Source organism: Mycteria americana, chromosome 8 (assembly GCF_035582795.1).
Source record: "Mycteria americana isolate JAX WOST 10 ecotype Jacksonville Zoo and Gardens chromosome 8, USCA_MyAme_1.0, whole genome shotgun sequence".
NCBI classification, from domain to species: Eukaryota; Metazoa; Chordata; class Aves; order Ciconiiformes; family Ciconiidae; genus Mycteria; species Mycteria americana.
In genome coordinates, this window is record NC_134372.1 from 20,905,693 (window position 1) to 20,921,678 (window position 15,986).

General features: G+C 36.5%; 1 protein-coding gene across 6 annotated transcripts in view; it reads left to right on the top strand.

Moving 5' to 3' along the window:
- Nucleotides 1–13,304, top strand: part of MATR3 (matrin 3) — a 28,034-nt gene extending 14,730 nt beyond the window's left edge. For 4 of the 6 annotated variants that reach the window (XM_075510079.1, XM_075510075.1, XM_075510080.1 and 1 more), the window contains 13 exons: nucleotides 163–224; nucleotides 746–787; nucleotides 1,083–1,186; nucleotides 2,322–2,374; nucleotides 2,840–2,965; nucleotides 3,577–3,702; nucleotides 3,891–4,061; nucleotides 5,385–5,516; nucleotides 6,951–6,994; nucleotides 7,438–7,828; nucleotides 9,520–9,913; nucleotides 10,513–10,634; nucleotides 12,240–13,304. In XM_075510079.1, the coding sequence (XP_075366194.1) occupies nucleotides 163–224; nucleotides 746–787; nucleotides 1,083–1,186; nucleotides 2,322–2,374; nucleotides 2,840–2,965; nucleotides 3,577–3,702; nucleotides 3,891–4,061; nucleotides 5,385–5,516; nucleotides 6,951–6,994; nucleotides 7,438–7,828; nucleotides 9,520–9,913; nucleotides 10,513–10,634; nucleotides 12,240–12,290 (1,818 nt within the window). In that variant the 3' untranslated portion in view covers nucleotides 12,291–13,304. The remainder of the gene's footprint in view (nucleotides 1–162; nucleotides 225–745; nucleotides 788–1,082; nucleotides 1,187–2,321; nucleotides 2,375–2,839; nucleotides 2,966–3,576; nucleotides 3,703–3,890; nucleotides 4,062–5,384; nucleotides 5,517–6,950; nucleotides 6,995–7,437; nucleotides 7,829–9,519; nucleotides 9,914–10,512; nucleotides 10,635–12,239) is intronic. The other 2 variants (XM_075510078.1, XM_075510081.1) reach the window with 2 other exon arrangements.
- The last annotated feature ends 2,682 nt before the right edge of the window (nucleotides 13,305–15,986 follow it).

Here is a 15,986-nt window from a genome sequence, read left to right on the forward strand (position 1 = left end):
ATTTCAGTGTCTCTTTAAAGCACTACAAAAAGAGATTTTGTTATCTATGTATGTATCTTCAATACTTCAGCTTAGATGAGAAGATACTGCACTATACATTATTTTGTTAAAAATGGCTTGCCATATGTGGCTGTTAATTTTTAATTATTTACTTTGCTGCAGGAGTGGAACCATCACATCAATGGAGCAACTCACAGCCGACGCTGTCAGCTGCTGCTTGAAATGTATGAATTTGAAGTATAGTAAACAGTCTTGTGGCGTGAGGGCATGTACAACTAAATAATGGTCAATTATGTTGCACAAAGCAGGTTTAGAAAACATGCTGTGCTTTGTAGGGAATAAAAACATGCAACTTAAAACCTAGCATCTTCAGAACAAAAAAAGGGATCTCGGTTCATAACTGGAATCGTACTGACTTATATGTAATGTTTTAAAGAGTTGGATCTTAAAGAGTTGAGAATCTACTGTAATTTTTTACTAGTCACTTATACCAACTTCTAAATTTGTGTTTTAAAATGAACTGTGTGCAATTTGTATTGGAAGACATGTTATAGTGTGGGAAGTTTCTCATTAAGAATTACACTTTTCTTCTGTAAATAGATACTGCTCATGTATCTTGTAGTGGGCAGTGTTACCATGTGTTTTATCTGTGTTAACATGTAAAGGTATTGCTGCTTGTAAGAAATTATTACATAGGTAGAGGAGATTGTATTTTTCTTACCTGTTTTTGTTTGTTTCTTTTAAGATATCCAGAATGGAATCCTGACAGTGATTCAGGACATGGAATGTAAGTAGTAATGAATTTTAAAGTATTTGTGATTTTTTTAAAATTTTTTTTTTATTTGAAGCAGAGGACTTTCTTAACATTTTGTGAAGCAACACACCTCCTTTTCTTCAAATGGATACCTACCTTTGTTTTCTACTAGCTGAATAAAAATAGCTACAGTTGATTTCTCCTTGGATGCTCTGCAGAAATTAGTTGGGTTTTTTGGTGGTGTTTTTTGTTTCTATTTTTTTATTTAGAATGAAAGTGTCACAGTTTTTTGGTTTAAAATTAAGGTGGTGTTTTCCCCTCTTTCTAGGGGTGATCCCTTTATGTTGCAGCAATCCACAAACCCTGCACCAGGAATTCTGGGACCACCACCACCTCCATTTCACCTTGGAGGGCCTCCTGTTGGGCCAAGAGGTAAGGTTAACAGGCACCTGCTTTTACAAGACTTAACATCTTTCTTTTTCCTTGTTTTAATTTCTTACTGGTGTTTTATAACAACAAAACAAAACACTCAGTTTTCTGAGCAGTGGAACTGAAATACATTAGTTCCTCCCTAACTGAAGACTGGTAGTCGGTTCCCACACTTTCACCTTTCCACCATCTGAACTACCAGCCACGTCATGGCTGGCTTTTTAACTGTGTTTGATTTCTTTTTTGGCTTGTCCAGAAGTTTTCTTGCATTGTCTTCCACTTTGCTACACATTGGTGGGTTTTTCTGTGAAACTTGAAAGAATTCAATGCCCCAAGTGTTTTTCCCCCTTAATTAATTTCAAATTAATTTGACAAATAGATTTGAATAGCAACTGAGAAATGGGAAGATAGATAGATCATGCAAGCCTCTTCACAGGAAGACAGGCTAAGAATCAGGTTCTTGCCTGAAGTTGTTACTTCCTTTGAAGTTGTTACTAACTTTTAAATAGTTCAAGCGACTAAAAAGCAAAACTAGTTGATTTACCTAGCTATCCTGACAGAGTACAAGCATTTCAGACGCTTTAAAGGAATTTTTAGATGATAGATGCATTCATACTTAATTTCATTAAAATAATACTATTAATTTTTCAAACCATGTCAAACTTGACTGAGCCAAACTATCTGAAAGGCTTTTTTCAGGTGTTTCCTAGTAAAATGGGTATTATGAAGAAGTGGTGTTGGTTTAGAACCAAAACTAGGCATCTAGATCTGAGATCTCCCATCTTTTGTGTACGGAGACATTTTGCTATGGCAAATCTTACTCTAAAACAGGAGAGATTTTTTTTTTTTCAAGGGGCTTTACTTGTTGTCTGCTATTTCTGTACATCAGCAAGTGCAGCTCTTTCTCTAATGTTGAACTGAACACAGTGATCAGGAAGGAGGACCTCAAGTTGCAATAGCTCAGAAATAAACAAATCAACAGCCTTTTCAGACTGTAATGAAATAATTAGTTTTTAAAACATGTCATTCTGGTTTACTATTACAAGTGACTTGTATCTCTTAACATGTCTCTTTACAAGTTCTTAATAGCGATCTTACAGGTTGAACTAAGCTTGCTCATTCTTTTAATTTCTTAAAGGAGCTGGAAATGGAAATATGCAAGGACCGAGACACATGCAAAAGGGCAGAGTGGTTAGTATTAAAATTTCTTTTTAAACCCACAATTTTATGCAAATATGCTTTTTGTTTTCATAAGTTTTTTTTTTTAATATACGGATTTTCTTTAAAAGTGAGATTTTAGGATTGATTTGTGTGGAAGTACTGAAGCTTTGGAATAAGACTGGGGTGTCGTTGTGCCAAGTACTCTACAAAGTATTCCTTCCAAAACTGTACGGATGCTATTTAAACATTCTCTTATGATGAAGCTGTGGGACATGAACATACAGAAAGGCAACTTTGGCACAGCAGGCATCTTCCTCTGTGCAAACCCCTGGAGGTTCTGTGCGTTTTCTATATGTATCTCATTTTAGTTACTACTGAAGATTTAAAACTTAAAAAAAAAAAAAAAGTAGAGCAGAGCCTTGACAGACTTTCTTTTTAGGTTAGCTGATACACGTTTTCTTTTCATGTTGTGTATGCATGCTCTGTCTTCCACAGGAAACAAGCAGAGTTGTTCACATCATGGATTTCCAGAGGGGAAAGAACTTGAGATACCAGCTGCTTCAGCTTGTTGAACCATTTGGAATAATTACAAATCACCTGATTCTAAACAAAATCAATGAGGTAAGATTGGGCCCTTTAGTACTGCTTGGTAATTTTAGTCTTACTGTCTGAGCTTAATTTTTGTGAAAGGACTTGCTCAGCCACCAAGCAAGATTACACACGTGTCACCAAGGTCACATGTGTGAAAGGAAGAGTTACTAGATGTTTCTTTCCAGAAATGCTGTAGTACTGTATTTTAACTTGAATATTGTTAAAAAATCCTTCTTGTTGGTTGTTCATAGCATTCTTAAAAATACACTATGCTTGCAAATTCTGTTCTTGTTCTAACATTCTCTGAAAACTTACTTGGTCTTAGTTTGTATTATGCAGTGTGGTATTTTGAAATGTGTAAAAAGCCAATATCATAGAAGAGAAAAGGCAGGAAGCAATTGAATGTTCTGAATCCAAATCTAGGTGGAATGTAAACAAACCACATAGTTCTGTTTGTGCACCTAAATAAAGTATGTGAAATTCATGCCAAGTTCTGCAGGTCAGTTAATGTTGTAATCAAAAGGCAATTTTCATTTTTGATGCAGCTGTTTTTACAGGAAAGCAAGGAAGAACTTGAGATTTTAAACAAAAATACTAATTCTTGAAGGAGTAGTGTTTAATTGGGTTTTATATGATTTCAGGCATTTATTGAAATGTCGACCACTGAAGATGCCCAGGCTGCAGTAGAATACTATTCAACAACACCTGCACTGGTATTTGGTAAACCAGTCAGAGTCCACTTGTCACAGAAATACAAAAGAATAAAGGTAAAACACTTCTGCTTTTTTAACATTGCCTTATTTTAATTTGGGGCAGTCAGTGTTATGAGGCCATTACATAAATTAAGAATAACTTAAATACACTTCTCAACTGTGTGAACTTAATCAAGGGACAGTCACCTATCTATATTTTATGTAGTATGTACTTTAAAAATTTTATTCCCTCTTAATTTTAGAAACCTGAGGGTAAACCTGACCAAAAAACTGAGGCACCAAAACCAGAACTTGGTCGTGTGATTCACCTCAGCAATTTACCTCACTCGGGATACTCTGACAACGCAGTACTCAAACTGGCTGAACCGTATGGAAAAATTAAGAACTACATACTCATGAGAATGAAAAGCCAGGTAACTGACCATAGGAACATACATGTGTGAAGATTTGAAACTAAGATTTTTAACTGAAGAAATGATGTGCCTTTAATTGGTGCACATGTAGACTTTTTCTGCTCTAGCATAGATATGAAAATTATTAGAGGACTATGTAGATGGTGTTTTGCTATCTAGCTTACTGCAAAATGTTACTGTAATGTGAGCTGATTTTAAAAAAAAGAACAGGCCTCAGCTGTGAAGAAGGTATATTTAGCATTGAGCCTTAATTTTTGTTATGCAGATTTCTTCTAGGAGTCTTGGAACTTTTTTAAGGCTGAAAAAACATTACCTATGAAACATTAACAAATACATTCCACTATCACACATTTCTTTCATTTAACCTTTGTTTTTTATTGTTTAAAACTAAACAAAAGCAGTCCTGCTGTGGCTCTCTTAACTTGAAAAAAAATGTTTGAAGATAGTGCATTGCATGTGTATAGTAAAATGCTTTGGATGTGCATGTACATGATTTCTCTAAATACACAGGAGTTTAAAGTATTTAGTTCTAATTTTTTTTTCGGCTTTGCTGTCCCAGTTTGTTGCTCCCTGGAGTTAAATAGGAAATTCCAGTGGTTTTTCAGAGAGATGAGTGCCTGAATCTCCTAATGCCACACTTGTGGGATGAAAAATTACTAGAATCTATTGTGTGACCCCTAGGAAGTCCTCCCTGACTTTACTTCACTGGAAAAATAAAATCCCTTGCTGTATAAGTTGGATGCAGAAACAGCTTGCTTTTATCTGCCAATGATGCTCTAGCCCAGATGTGTTTTTAAAGCTTGTTCAGCAAACTTAGCGTGTCATAGGCTTGTTTCTTGGAGGAACACCTCACAAAGCAGGGCTTATAGACCAGCAGCTGCTGCCTTCATGTTTCAGGCTTCTTAAAAGAAAAAAAAAAACTGGGGTAGTTTCTCAGCTACCCTGGAATACCCAGATACTTAAGCACCAAATAAATGAGTTTCATTGTCCAGATGCTTCTTATTTGGAATAATATTTTACTTTATGGTGACTTTTTTTTAGATTATTTAAATGCCTGTTTCATTTCAGAACTTTCTATGGGACAGATATTACTGAACTGAAAAGCTGGTGTACAGAGAGCACTTTGGTAAATTTTAAAATGTCTGGCTAGTTTGGAGAGGATGGGTATAGCTGAATCTCATAATTTTGTTTCAGCATTTGGAAACGCTGTGTTTTAAATTAAATAGTTTTGTTATATACCAAAATACTTTTGGTAGTTGTTAAATACCAAAAGTGTTGTGTATTTCATAGTTGTTTTTAATGTGTGTGTTTTAATCTTTTCAGGCTTTCATTGAGATGGAGACCAGAGAAGATGCTTTAGCTATGGTTGAGCATTGTGCCAACAAAGCGCTTTGGTTCCAAGGCAGATGTGTGAAAGTGGATTTATCTGAAAAATACAAGAAACTGGTGTTAAGGGTAAGTAGTGGTTTTAGTTTTTTTAATTGTAGTTAAAGGTGTAAAGCGAAGTAGAAGACAGCTATCGCTTATTGAGAATTCAATGCCACTTTTAAAATGGAAGTATTTGCGTTAGTATTTTCTGGCTACTTAAGTGCAGTTACTTAGCATGAGTGTGGTGTTATGAGGCCTAGAACAAAGTAAAAGGATTTTCCTTTCAGATTAAACAAAAACCAAATAACTACTAGAAGTCAGATTTTAGAGTAATTGGTGTAGATTTTAATTAAAGTTTGTCCATTTAGAATGTTCTGTTATGTGGGTTCTTTTTTTTTTCCTCCTCACCCCCTGCCCCGAAAACAATCAGTGAGTAAAATCAAACTGGGTGGCAGAACTCTGTAGTCATACATTGTGTGCTTAATTCTTGGCTTTTCTTTTCACAGCTGGTGGTTGGTTTGTCCATTTTGTTGTACACGTACTCTTGTGTACAGAACAAAGACAAAATGTTATTAGGGACTCCTTTTAAAACTATGAAGTATTACAACAGAATGTGTTCCCTCTGTTGGATGCCATCCAAAACCTTTTTTCTTTAGAACCAGAAAGCTTTTTGATCCCTGTTGTGGACACTAACCCCAACTACCTAGACAGATAGATTTAGTCTTATGATCTAATTTTTAAGAATAAGCTTTGTCAAAACTTATGATGTAACTGCACCTTTGCATGTGCAGCTCATATCAATTAAGGGAAGGGTTGGCTGATAGCTTTTATTTTTTTGACATAACACCAGGCTAATACTCTTGCAATTATAAGACTTTCTCTATCAGATTAGGACACTAGGTAGAAAAGCAGGAGAAATCTGAACTGTCAAGCTGTCTCATAAAATACCTAAGCTTTCTATTTTGGAGTATGAAGAAATCTTACTACCGCACATGATCGTGCAACAAAAATGAACACTTTGTAAAAAATTAAAATGCTTAACCAATGCATTGAATAGTTTTCCATGTTACTACCACATAAGTGGAATTTCCTATTCAGTAACTCCTAAATAAGTGTTTTGAGTCTTCAAAAGCTTTCCATGTAGCCCACTACTAATGACAGGGAGAAGAATATAGATTAAGACTGATTTGTGCCATTGCCTGCACCACACTGTATCAGTTCATAAACAAGAGAGGAATTGTATATGACTTTTCTGGAGCAGCATATCCTACTTGTTTTTGTATTGAATAACTTGATAATTACTATGAATAAAGACATGGGATTTCTAGGTTGGTAAGGTCCTGTCTAACATAACAGCAGTTTATTAATTGGTTGGTAGGTGGGCGTGGTAAAAGAGTACCTGTGGATTAACGTAATGGGAAGTGCTTGGCTAGATTGTGCTGTCTGGTCTGAATTAATGCTGCAACAGTTGTATAAGTAAAATCCTACTGTGACTTACAAATTTTTTTAATTTTATTTTAGATTCCAAACAAAGGAGTTGAACTGCTGAAAAAGGATAAAACTAGGTAATTTCCTATTGCTAAAGCATAATGTTGTTTAAAAGAAATATGAAAATACCTTATTCAGAGTATAGAAAAGATAAAGAAGTCAGGCAAGCTCTGAGATCAAATTGTGTTTTGTTGTGCCCTGAGATTAACTGTTTCTAACGTGGTATCTACCCTCTTCCTCTAATCATGGAGATTTCACAGTCTTTTTTCCAGTTAATTAGCCTTGACTTCCTGCAGTTTAAACCCATGACCAGTTGTCCTGTCTTGTAAAGACAGTTCCTCCTTGCAGCAGCCTTTTGCATATTTGAAGAATGGTATCCTTCAAGGTTTCCCTCAACCTTCCATTTTCTGAACTAAAACACAATCTTTTTCAGGCTTGTCTAGAAAAAGATAACCTACCTTTTTTAGTCATTTCTGGACTCTTTTCAGGTTTACAAGCAAGTATTCTTTGTTCTTTACAGAAAGAGAACATACTCTCCAGACAGCAAAGATTCTCCAAGTGATAAGAAGTCTAAACCAGATGCTACTCAGAAACCTGAAAGTGGCAGTGTAGAAGATAAAGTGAAAGAGGAGAAACAAGATGATGCTGCTGAGCCATCAGGCACTAAAACTAGTGAACAGGCAGACCAAGATGAGCCTAGTTTACTCCTTGAATCTGAAGATGAGCTGCTAGTGGATGAGGAGGAAGCAGCAGCACTGTTAGAAAGTGGCAGCTCAGCAGGAGATGATGCAGATGTTGCCAATTTAGCTGATGTGACTACTGAAGAAAAAAAGGACACAGCTGATGATGTGACCATAAAAACTGAGGGGAATGTTGTGGCCAATCCAGCAACAAAGAAAAAGCTTAAAAAGGTAATCATATAGCAAAGTATCTGAGTATGGAAAACCCTGTGTAACTTAGATAGCACATGACAGTACATTCTATTTCAGATCTTTTTCTGTGGATCTTTAAAACACATGTATGGCACACCTCTCTGAAGAGAAACAGGTGTTAAAGCTCCTGTGAAGAAAATGGAAGATCCCATTGGATGCAATTTGCAAATGGAATCAGTTATAAATCACTGTTTCTGTTTTGACAAACTGTTAACTTGTGGGCTTCTACCCATGTCGCTTCCTGGGGTTTTTCTTGCCTTTCTCTTCACCCCTTTTTTTGACTAATACTAAGCAACCAGGAACTGTTTTCTCCTGAGCAGTTTCTCATGAGACTATCTGTAGTTAGTTACTCTTTTGATCACAGAGCAGAACAATGACATTCAAAAAAATTATTTCTTTGGGACTTGAGGCTGATCTAGACTTTGTCAAAGTTGTGTATACATCTACTCTTTATGCTTAGCCAGAAAGGTAGGCAAGTCCATCTGCAGTTAGCCAAGGCCCATTTCCAGTTGGGGAGGAAAAAAAATAAGGTAGTTTCAAGGTGTCTTCAGTCACAGGCTACTTGCTGTGAGTTTCCTTTTTCTCACCAGATGATCCCACACTCACATGGTTTTTTTTAATGTCCTACCAGCTGCTTTTTTCCTGTTTAAATCATAGGAGTAGCATGCAAAGTTTTAGTAACATTATTGACTTGGAATGTTGTTTTGCAAAAAAGTAAGGCATGTTCCTTACTCTTAATGAAATCAAGTGTGCATGGTTTTCAATTTTGGGGGATCCTTCTATCAGGAAGCTAGTTACATGGTGTTGGGATTAATACTGCCAATGCAAATGGCAGTGATTACTTCTTATGTGGGTATCCATTACGATAAACTGCCTTAAAACCCAAACTTGCTTCCTTGAAGACCTACATTCTTAGAGCACAGATGTAAAGGTAATGCTGAGTACTACTCATGATTGCTGTTAAGCATGTGGAATACTGATGTCTCCACATCAGCAGGAATGTTTAAAAAAAAAAAAAATCAGAATTCAGATTCACTGTCTTTTAATGAAGCTGGATTTTGAGACCTCCACAGTTTTGGTGGTTGGTGTTTTTTGGGTTGTTTCTCATTTGTTTTTTTCATGTGGAAGCTCCAAGCTTTCCACTGATTGAAATAGAGCTCTCGATGTGTTTTAAATGAACTTTCATACTATTAGTGGGCATAGAAGTGTTCTGGTAAGGTTTTACCTTTTATGCAAGCGTGAATTGGAGGATCTTGTGGGATTGTCTCAAATAGAAGTGAAAATTGTGTATTCTAAAATGACTTCCACTTAAAATTAAAATACTTGTTAGAAGGACTTTCAAAGTAAGAATAGACCAAAAAGATACTGAAATTCTCAAGTTGAAGATCACATGTTGATATGATAAAACAGCGGACCCTCACGATGCAAAAAAAAAAAAACTTACTCTGAAATTGAACACTTGATTCTGGGACAGTAGAGTACATTTGAAAAGAGCTTGTTACACTTCTGCATGCTTGAGTAACATTTTGAATGAGTGAGGTAGGTCTTGAAGGAAGAATTTGAGCATTTTTCCAGGGAATTTGGAGAAGATATTTCTCTTCTGAAACTTAAGACAGTTTAAGGGAAACATTTAAGAATAAGCTGACATAAGGAAAACATTTTCTCAACAGCGATACGTGGGTGGCTTTCCGCGGAGCATGGAAGGTTTTGTCACTCTAGATGAGGTTGGTGATGAAGAAGACTTGGATCATCAAAAACTCCGCAAGTCGGGTTTGGCAGTAAAATCTGCTGGGAAAAACGATGATAGTTTGGCAGAAATCAAGGTAGACAAGATTGAGGAGCCAGAGCAGGAAAATGAAACGTTAGAAAATGGAACCAAAACTGAAGATAATTTGAAGGCTGAAACTGTTGAAGCTTCTGATACCACAACAGCACAGGATACTGAGAAAAATGCCCATGAAAATACAGACACCCAGGATGAACAGGAAACAAAGAACGTCCAAGAGAAATCTCTTGTTCCAGATGAATTTAGGATTGGGCCATACCAGCCAAACATTCCTGTTGGTAAGGTTGTTTCCATTTGTTTTCAAATATGTCTCTGTGCATTGCAGTAGCATTTCTCATTTCATTTGCCTTTTTATTTCTGGCAACACATTGCCTCTGACCCTTTCATTTTAGGGCTTCCCACTCTTCTCCCCTTCTTCACTCCTCTCCTAACCCTAGTATTTTCTTTTTTTCCTTTATTTTCATACAGGTCTCCATAACACTTTCCTTAGGCAGAAATTAGACTGGAAGAGGTATATTTTAGCAACACAAATTCAACTAATAGCACAAATCACAATAGTGGTAATAGTTTAGATTCATACTAAATACTCAGAACTCAAACTGATCACAGAACGTTGTTAGTTCTTTTGAAGGAACCAATAAAATGGACCCTTAATCTGAAAAGTTGATTTTAAATTAAAAAAAAAAAAAAGCCTGTACATATTTAGTTATTACTAGGCCCCGGCTTGACTAAACTAAAACAAGGACTTTTAAAGATAAAGCAGCTTTTAATGTAAAGTGAATTATGGTTTTAAGATTCAGCTGAAATGACATATGACATTAAAAGAAATGCTGTAGAGTAGATCTCTTAGTTTATTTTGTGGTGTTTACTTCTCTAGGTGTGAATTATGTGGTACCCAAAACAGGGTTTTATTGCAAATTGTGTTCCCTGTTCTACACAAATGAAGATGTTGCAAAAAAGACCCATTGCAGCAGCCTTCCTCATTATCAAAAGTTGAAGGTAAGGCAAAAACTTGTTCATTTTAAATGGCGTGATTCTTTCCTGGGGAGTAGACCTGAATGAGACTGGACTGAGGGAAAAAAAAAGCTTTCAGGCAGTGGAAATTGGCTTACTCTATAACTTTTAACTCAAGCTAGACTTCTCCAAAACTTCATCTTTTGAAAATAATACACAGGATAGACATTTTAAAGATGGGTTCCAGCATTTTTTTTTGTAAATTTGGATTAAAGAGGGCATTCTGATTGGAGTAAAGGCCAGGCTTAGAAGTAGTGGTGCAGAGTAAATACAGATGACTCGGATCCTTTCCAGTTGTCCCTTTGAGAGTATTTTTAACCAGTGAACAGAGCTCAAGCTGAAGTTTCTATATATATTTTAAAAAAATTCGTATTTGCAACTTCCGATTTTGTGAGCATGTTTTACAATTTCTAATTGGATTAGGTATCACATGATTGCATGGCGTGAATGAGAGTGCTGCTGCTGTATCTTTGTGTACTGTGAGCTGCTTTTAAATATCACCTCCAAGAAAGGGAAATCCTAAATGAAATTCTAATAATAATGCAGTGTTCACATAGAGTAATTTCATACCAGTCGATTATTGAGCTGAAAACAAACCCTGGGGGGTCCATAGAAAAGAAGGTGGCATCTCAGACTTAAAGCAAATGCTTTTCTCCCTTGCAGTAATAGGGAACCCTAAATAAATATAGGGCCCTGGAAGGCAGATGGCACAAATAAATGTCACAAAGCAAACAACATTATCAAGGAGTAGATCAGAAAATCAATTACCATGCAGAATCTTGTAGTAAGAAAAACCCACCTCATCCATCACCCATAGCTTTTTTTTATTTTTTTTCCATTGAGGTAACGGATTATGGGACTTTAAAGACTTGACGTAAAAGGGGAAGTGGGGGAAATAATCCCAATTTATTAACTTTATCATGTACTTAAATGCAACGTGATTAGATTTGCTTTTTCCATGGCACAGATGACTAGCGAGCTGCTCTTGAATGACTTTTGGCGTGGTTTTAGAATTGGGGAAGGAAGGGTGGGAAATGCAGCTTTTGTTTCACAATGGCAAGGCACTTCTCTAGCTGGGAGTCTCGTTCACTTTGAGAGCAGCAAGAGTAAATAAATAGATGAATTGATACTGCTACCAAATGTCATCAAAGTGATAAATTTCCTCAAACTTCCAAAATAACCCTTCTCTAGGGAGGAGGAGATGTTTTGTCCCTAGCCTTATAGATGGCAAATTCTGACCAGGTAAGTGGCACAACCACTGTCACAAGTCCATGACAAAATGGAAAGTAATTATCTTGGCTTGCCAGCCTGTTGGGAAGGCATTAATGGCAGGGCCAGGTAAATGCTTGCAGAGGCTGCCATTTGGCATTTACTGGTGGTGAGCTGTATGTTTGGTGACATAATGATAATGTGGTGATTCAGAGGAGCTCCACTTCAGTATATGGAGAAGTGCCAGTCTTGTTAGTTATGACCTTTGCACTTAATATTCACAGATTTTACAACTTGAAAATTGGATTTATGTTTGTTGTTGATGTTGTGACTGAGAAGCTCTTTAAATGTATCCAAAATATGGTTGCTTTCTTTTAACAGAAAATTCTGGATAAAATGGCAGAAGACCACAGGCAAAAGAAGGAAGCTTAAAAGGAAGGAAGGATGTAAGGAAAACAGTGGCTTTGTTTTTAATGTTAATCTTTTTTTAAAAGCAGTACCAAGTAGTAGATGGAAATAATGTATTCTTTTGTTTTAGTGAAATACCATAGGCATTATAGGTCTGTTCATGTGTTAAATGTTGTAGCAGAAAGCATATGCAGTTAAGTTAATGACAAAAATTTGTTCTTAATGTGAGAATGGCAACAAGTTTTCATTTTGACACTTCAAGTTATTAAAGAAAAAAATCTTGCACCCTTGTGGAAAGCTCATCTATGGGAAGAAAACGTCATTTAAGTGAAATTTACTACTTTCAAGCTTCAGAAATTGTCTTTCAATTCCATTCTCAATAAAAAATAAAAAGTAACACTGTATTTTTATTTTATCTAGAACATTCCATATTTCAGTCTGAGCCTAGCAGATATTTAATTTGGAGCGCAAGGCTGTCATTGCATTTCACTTTTGAAAAGTCTTTAAATGTAAGTTGCATTTTTAAATGTTGAATTGCAGTTTCTTTTAATGTCACTGCTGTTATATAGCAAATAGGAAAATTAGTGATTAGTCAGCTTTACAACTTTGTGATTTTTTTTTCCTAAGCTCTTGATAGACTTTCCTATTCAGCTATTATGTGTATTTTTAGTGGAAAGTAAATGCCCATTCTTCTCTGACCAGTATTATTTCCTTGAGCTCTTCCTGCTTTTACTTGAATCTTGTAGCTGTCGTACATCTCTAATATATTCAAAAGCAGCATTTGAGTCCTGAAATGTAAAAAGGTATCTTTCTATTCTTCACATGTAATTTTTTCATACCTGCATTTAAAAACCATTTTGTTAAAATCTGGTTTCGTCAAGAATCTTTAGAACTGTGCTCTTAATGTACCTACACATGTGATATGTGAACAGGAATTTGCATGTGTAACCTGTGTTTATCTGTAGTTTTTGTTATTTACTGCTTATTTGTGAATTCAGGTTACTAAAGTGATTTACCAATAAACAAAGCTAGGCAACAGTAATTTGTTATAGATGTTTGGCATGTTAACCAATGTGTCTACTGAACTCTTTACTCTTGTGTTCATGATACCACATTGAAACTCTAGCGCTCTTTAAAATTTGCATGTTTTAACACCTATGATTTAGCAGCTTACTGCATAACTTTTCTTCCTCTTTCCTAAAACCTCTTTTGTTTCCAAACAAATTAAAATATCACTTGTTAAAACACTGGTAGGTATATTTGGCTGACAGTTTTATTTCTTGAGTTTTATGGTATTTTCATCAAAGCTGAAGTTCAAGCCACATCATGTTTGTGTGACTAGAGGGAGTCTTCAGTGCTTAGAAAAGTTTTCAAATGTAGGAGGCTGTTAATCTTGAAGTTAATTTACTTAAGCAAATACATCTAGTAGACACAAGATAAGTGTGTTTTGTGGAAGTCTTTAACTTGTCTTTCCAGTTGTAACTTTCTGCTGTTGCATCCTCACAAAAAGGGGAGGCGTGCAATCCCTTTTGTGCAAGAATTAAGTATAACTTCAAACATCTGCTACCGTGATGGTAGCAGTTTCTCTGGGGACTCTGTGTAGAGTGGTGAAATGCTAATCAACTAATGGCACAGATTTTATTTAAATAGCATATCCAAATTACAAAAACCTTATGCAGTGACTCATTCTTGCACTTTTCAAAGATAAGTTACTGCTTTGTACATGGGACTCATTAGTATGAAAAGTTTTGTTTGTGTTTGTATGAAATCAATTAAATGTAATGCAGTGTTTTAGTCTTAAAACTACTCTACAGAAAGAAAGTGGAAGCAACAGCAGCCCTGCAGTCAGTTCTATTTTGATTAAGTCACAAGGATGTACTTGGACTCCCGCTTGCTTATGAGGACATTTGTCATTAATCTGTCTCCAAGAGGCTGCTGAGTTCATCAGCCAAGCAGAGGACCTGACTTCAAAGCAGTCAGTCAGTGTTTGGCAGTCATCCCCCTTCTCTCTAAACATGGTAGATAAGAATTTATTTTGAAGGTCTCCATCTCCCCCAAGCATTTTAAGTTTCCTTACAATATGCAGTTAAGATTAATGTATTGAAATACTGCAGCTCTGTATGTTTTATTTTTAAAGTAGCCTTTCCTTAGCTGTTGCCTGCATCTTAAATAGGTGTGTGGTTTGGTGATGGCACCTAGTGTCCTCAGCCTGTCAAGAATGCTAACTTGTGTAACTGCTGGGGATTAAACTGTAGGAGGATATTGCATCTTGTTTAGTGTCTAAACATAAAGAAATCCCAGGAGTAGAGTAGTTGCAGTGTAGTCCAAATTCAGAGTCAAAAAGCCCTTGCTCCCATCAACTCAGTTTCTGGTATCGGTGGATGTTAGATGCCTAATGCATGTACTTTCAAAACCCTCATAAGCTGTATGTAAGTCTTCACACCTGTACATGTGCAACATGATGCTTTTATACATCAGAAAATAAGTCAAACCTAATCTGCTTCTGCAAAATGTCTTCTGTTTACATGCAAAGGACAGGGAGAGAATACATGCCTTGCCGCCTTTTCATCAGAAATTAGTGTATCAGAATAACTTGATCTTGAGGACAGATGCCAGGAACACACTTTGGGAGGCTGATATGTGCTCTTGCCATGTGCTGCTTACTCTTTGGAAATAATTGTATCTGCACTGCTCTGTGATTTAGATGCCAGCATTCATATGTGAATTTCAACTCAGAAGAGTAACCCTAGAGGCTGTTGCCCCTTTGCTGTGTGTGTAGCTCATTGCACCTCTGCTGAACAGCAGAGGTGCAATGAGGCCCTGGGCTTTCTGAGCGCTGTGGGAAGTAAGTAGAAAAAGAAGCCTCCATTATAGATGAGAAAGCCATGTGTCATGCTGGATTTATTAAAATAGAGTTGGAAATTAAAATAGTTGTGGAAATAATAGTAGTAAGAGCAGAGTAGTTTTGGGGTTTTTTTTTAAGGTTGATCCTTGCAGGGGTATTTTAAGATTATGCTTTGCTAGAAGGTAAGCATTGAGAGGCCATTGAGAAAGCTCTTAGGCCCTGGAAACAAGTTAGTAATGGTGACCAATAAAATCAGTATAAGCAGCTTCCTCAAGGGAGAATCAGTCCCCAGAAAATGTGAGAAAACTCAGATTTTTTTGTAGAGTTGGTTATCCCTTACTGAAATTTAGGAGGAAGTAAAGGGCTGAGCCAAGAAATGTTAATGAAATTGTTATCCTCAGCACCTTTCCTGCTTACAAGGCAGCCTACCCAAGTGTTTTGATAGCACAGGAGACTTTCCAGCGTAACAGGTGGTGTAATGGGAAGACGTAAGCTGAGCGAGTTGGTCTGTACCTTGCTAGCTCACTAACTGTTCTTGAGTCTGAAACACTCTGCTCGCATTTGGTAACTCCTTAACCACTAATGAATTTTAGGGTTATCGAAGGGTTCTTATTTCTGTGCAACTTAGTCCTCACTAACACACACTGTTGGGCTTTGCAGTTGCACACACAAACGTTTTTCTGTGTTTCCCAACTTGCTGTGGGGGCAGATTTCCTGCTTTTTGTAGTGGTTAGCTTACATGTCCGTCATACTGAGGTGGGTGTTGACTGAGGTGGTCTTGTGGCACTGCGTTTTGACAGCAGATCAAGTCAGATTGTGTTCATCAGTGGCTTGGATGGAACAAAGCGTCTTTAACTCTGTTGGTGTCTAGTTTC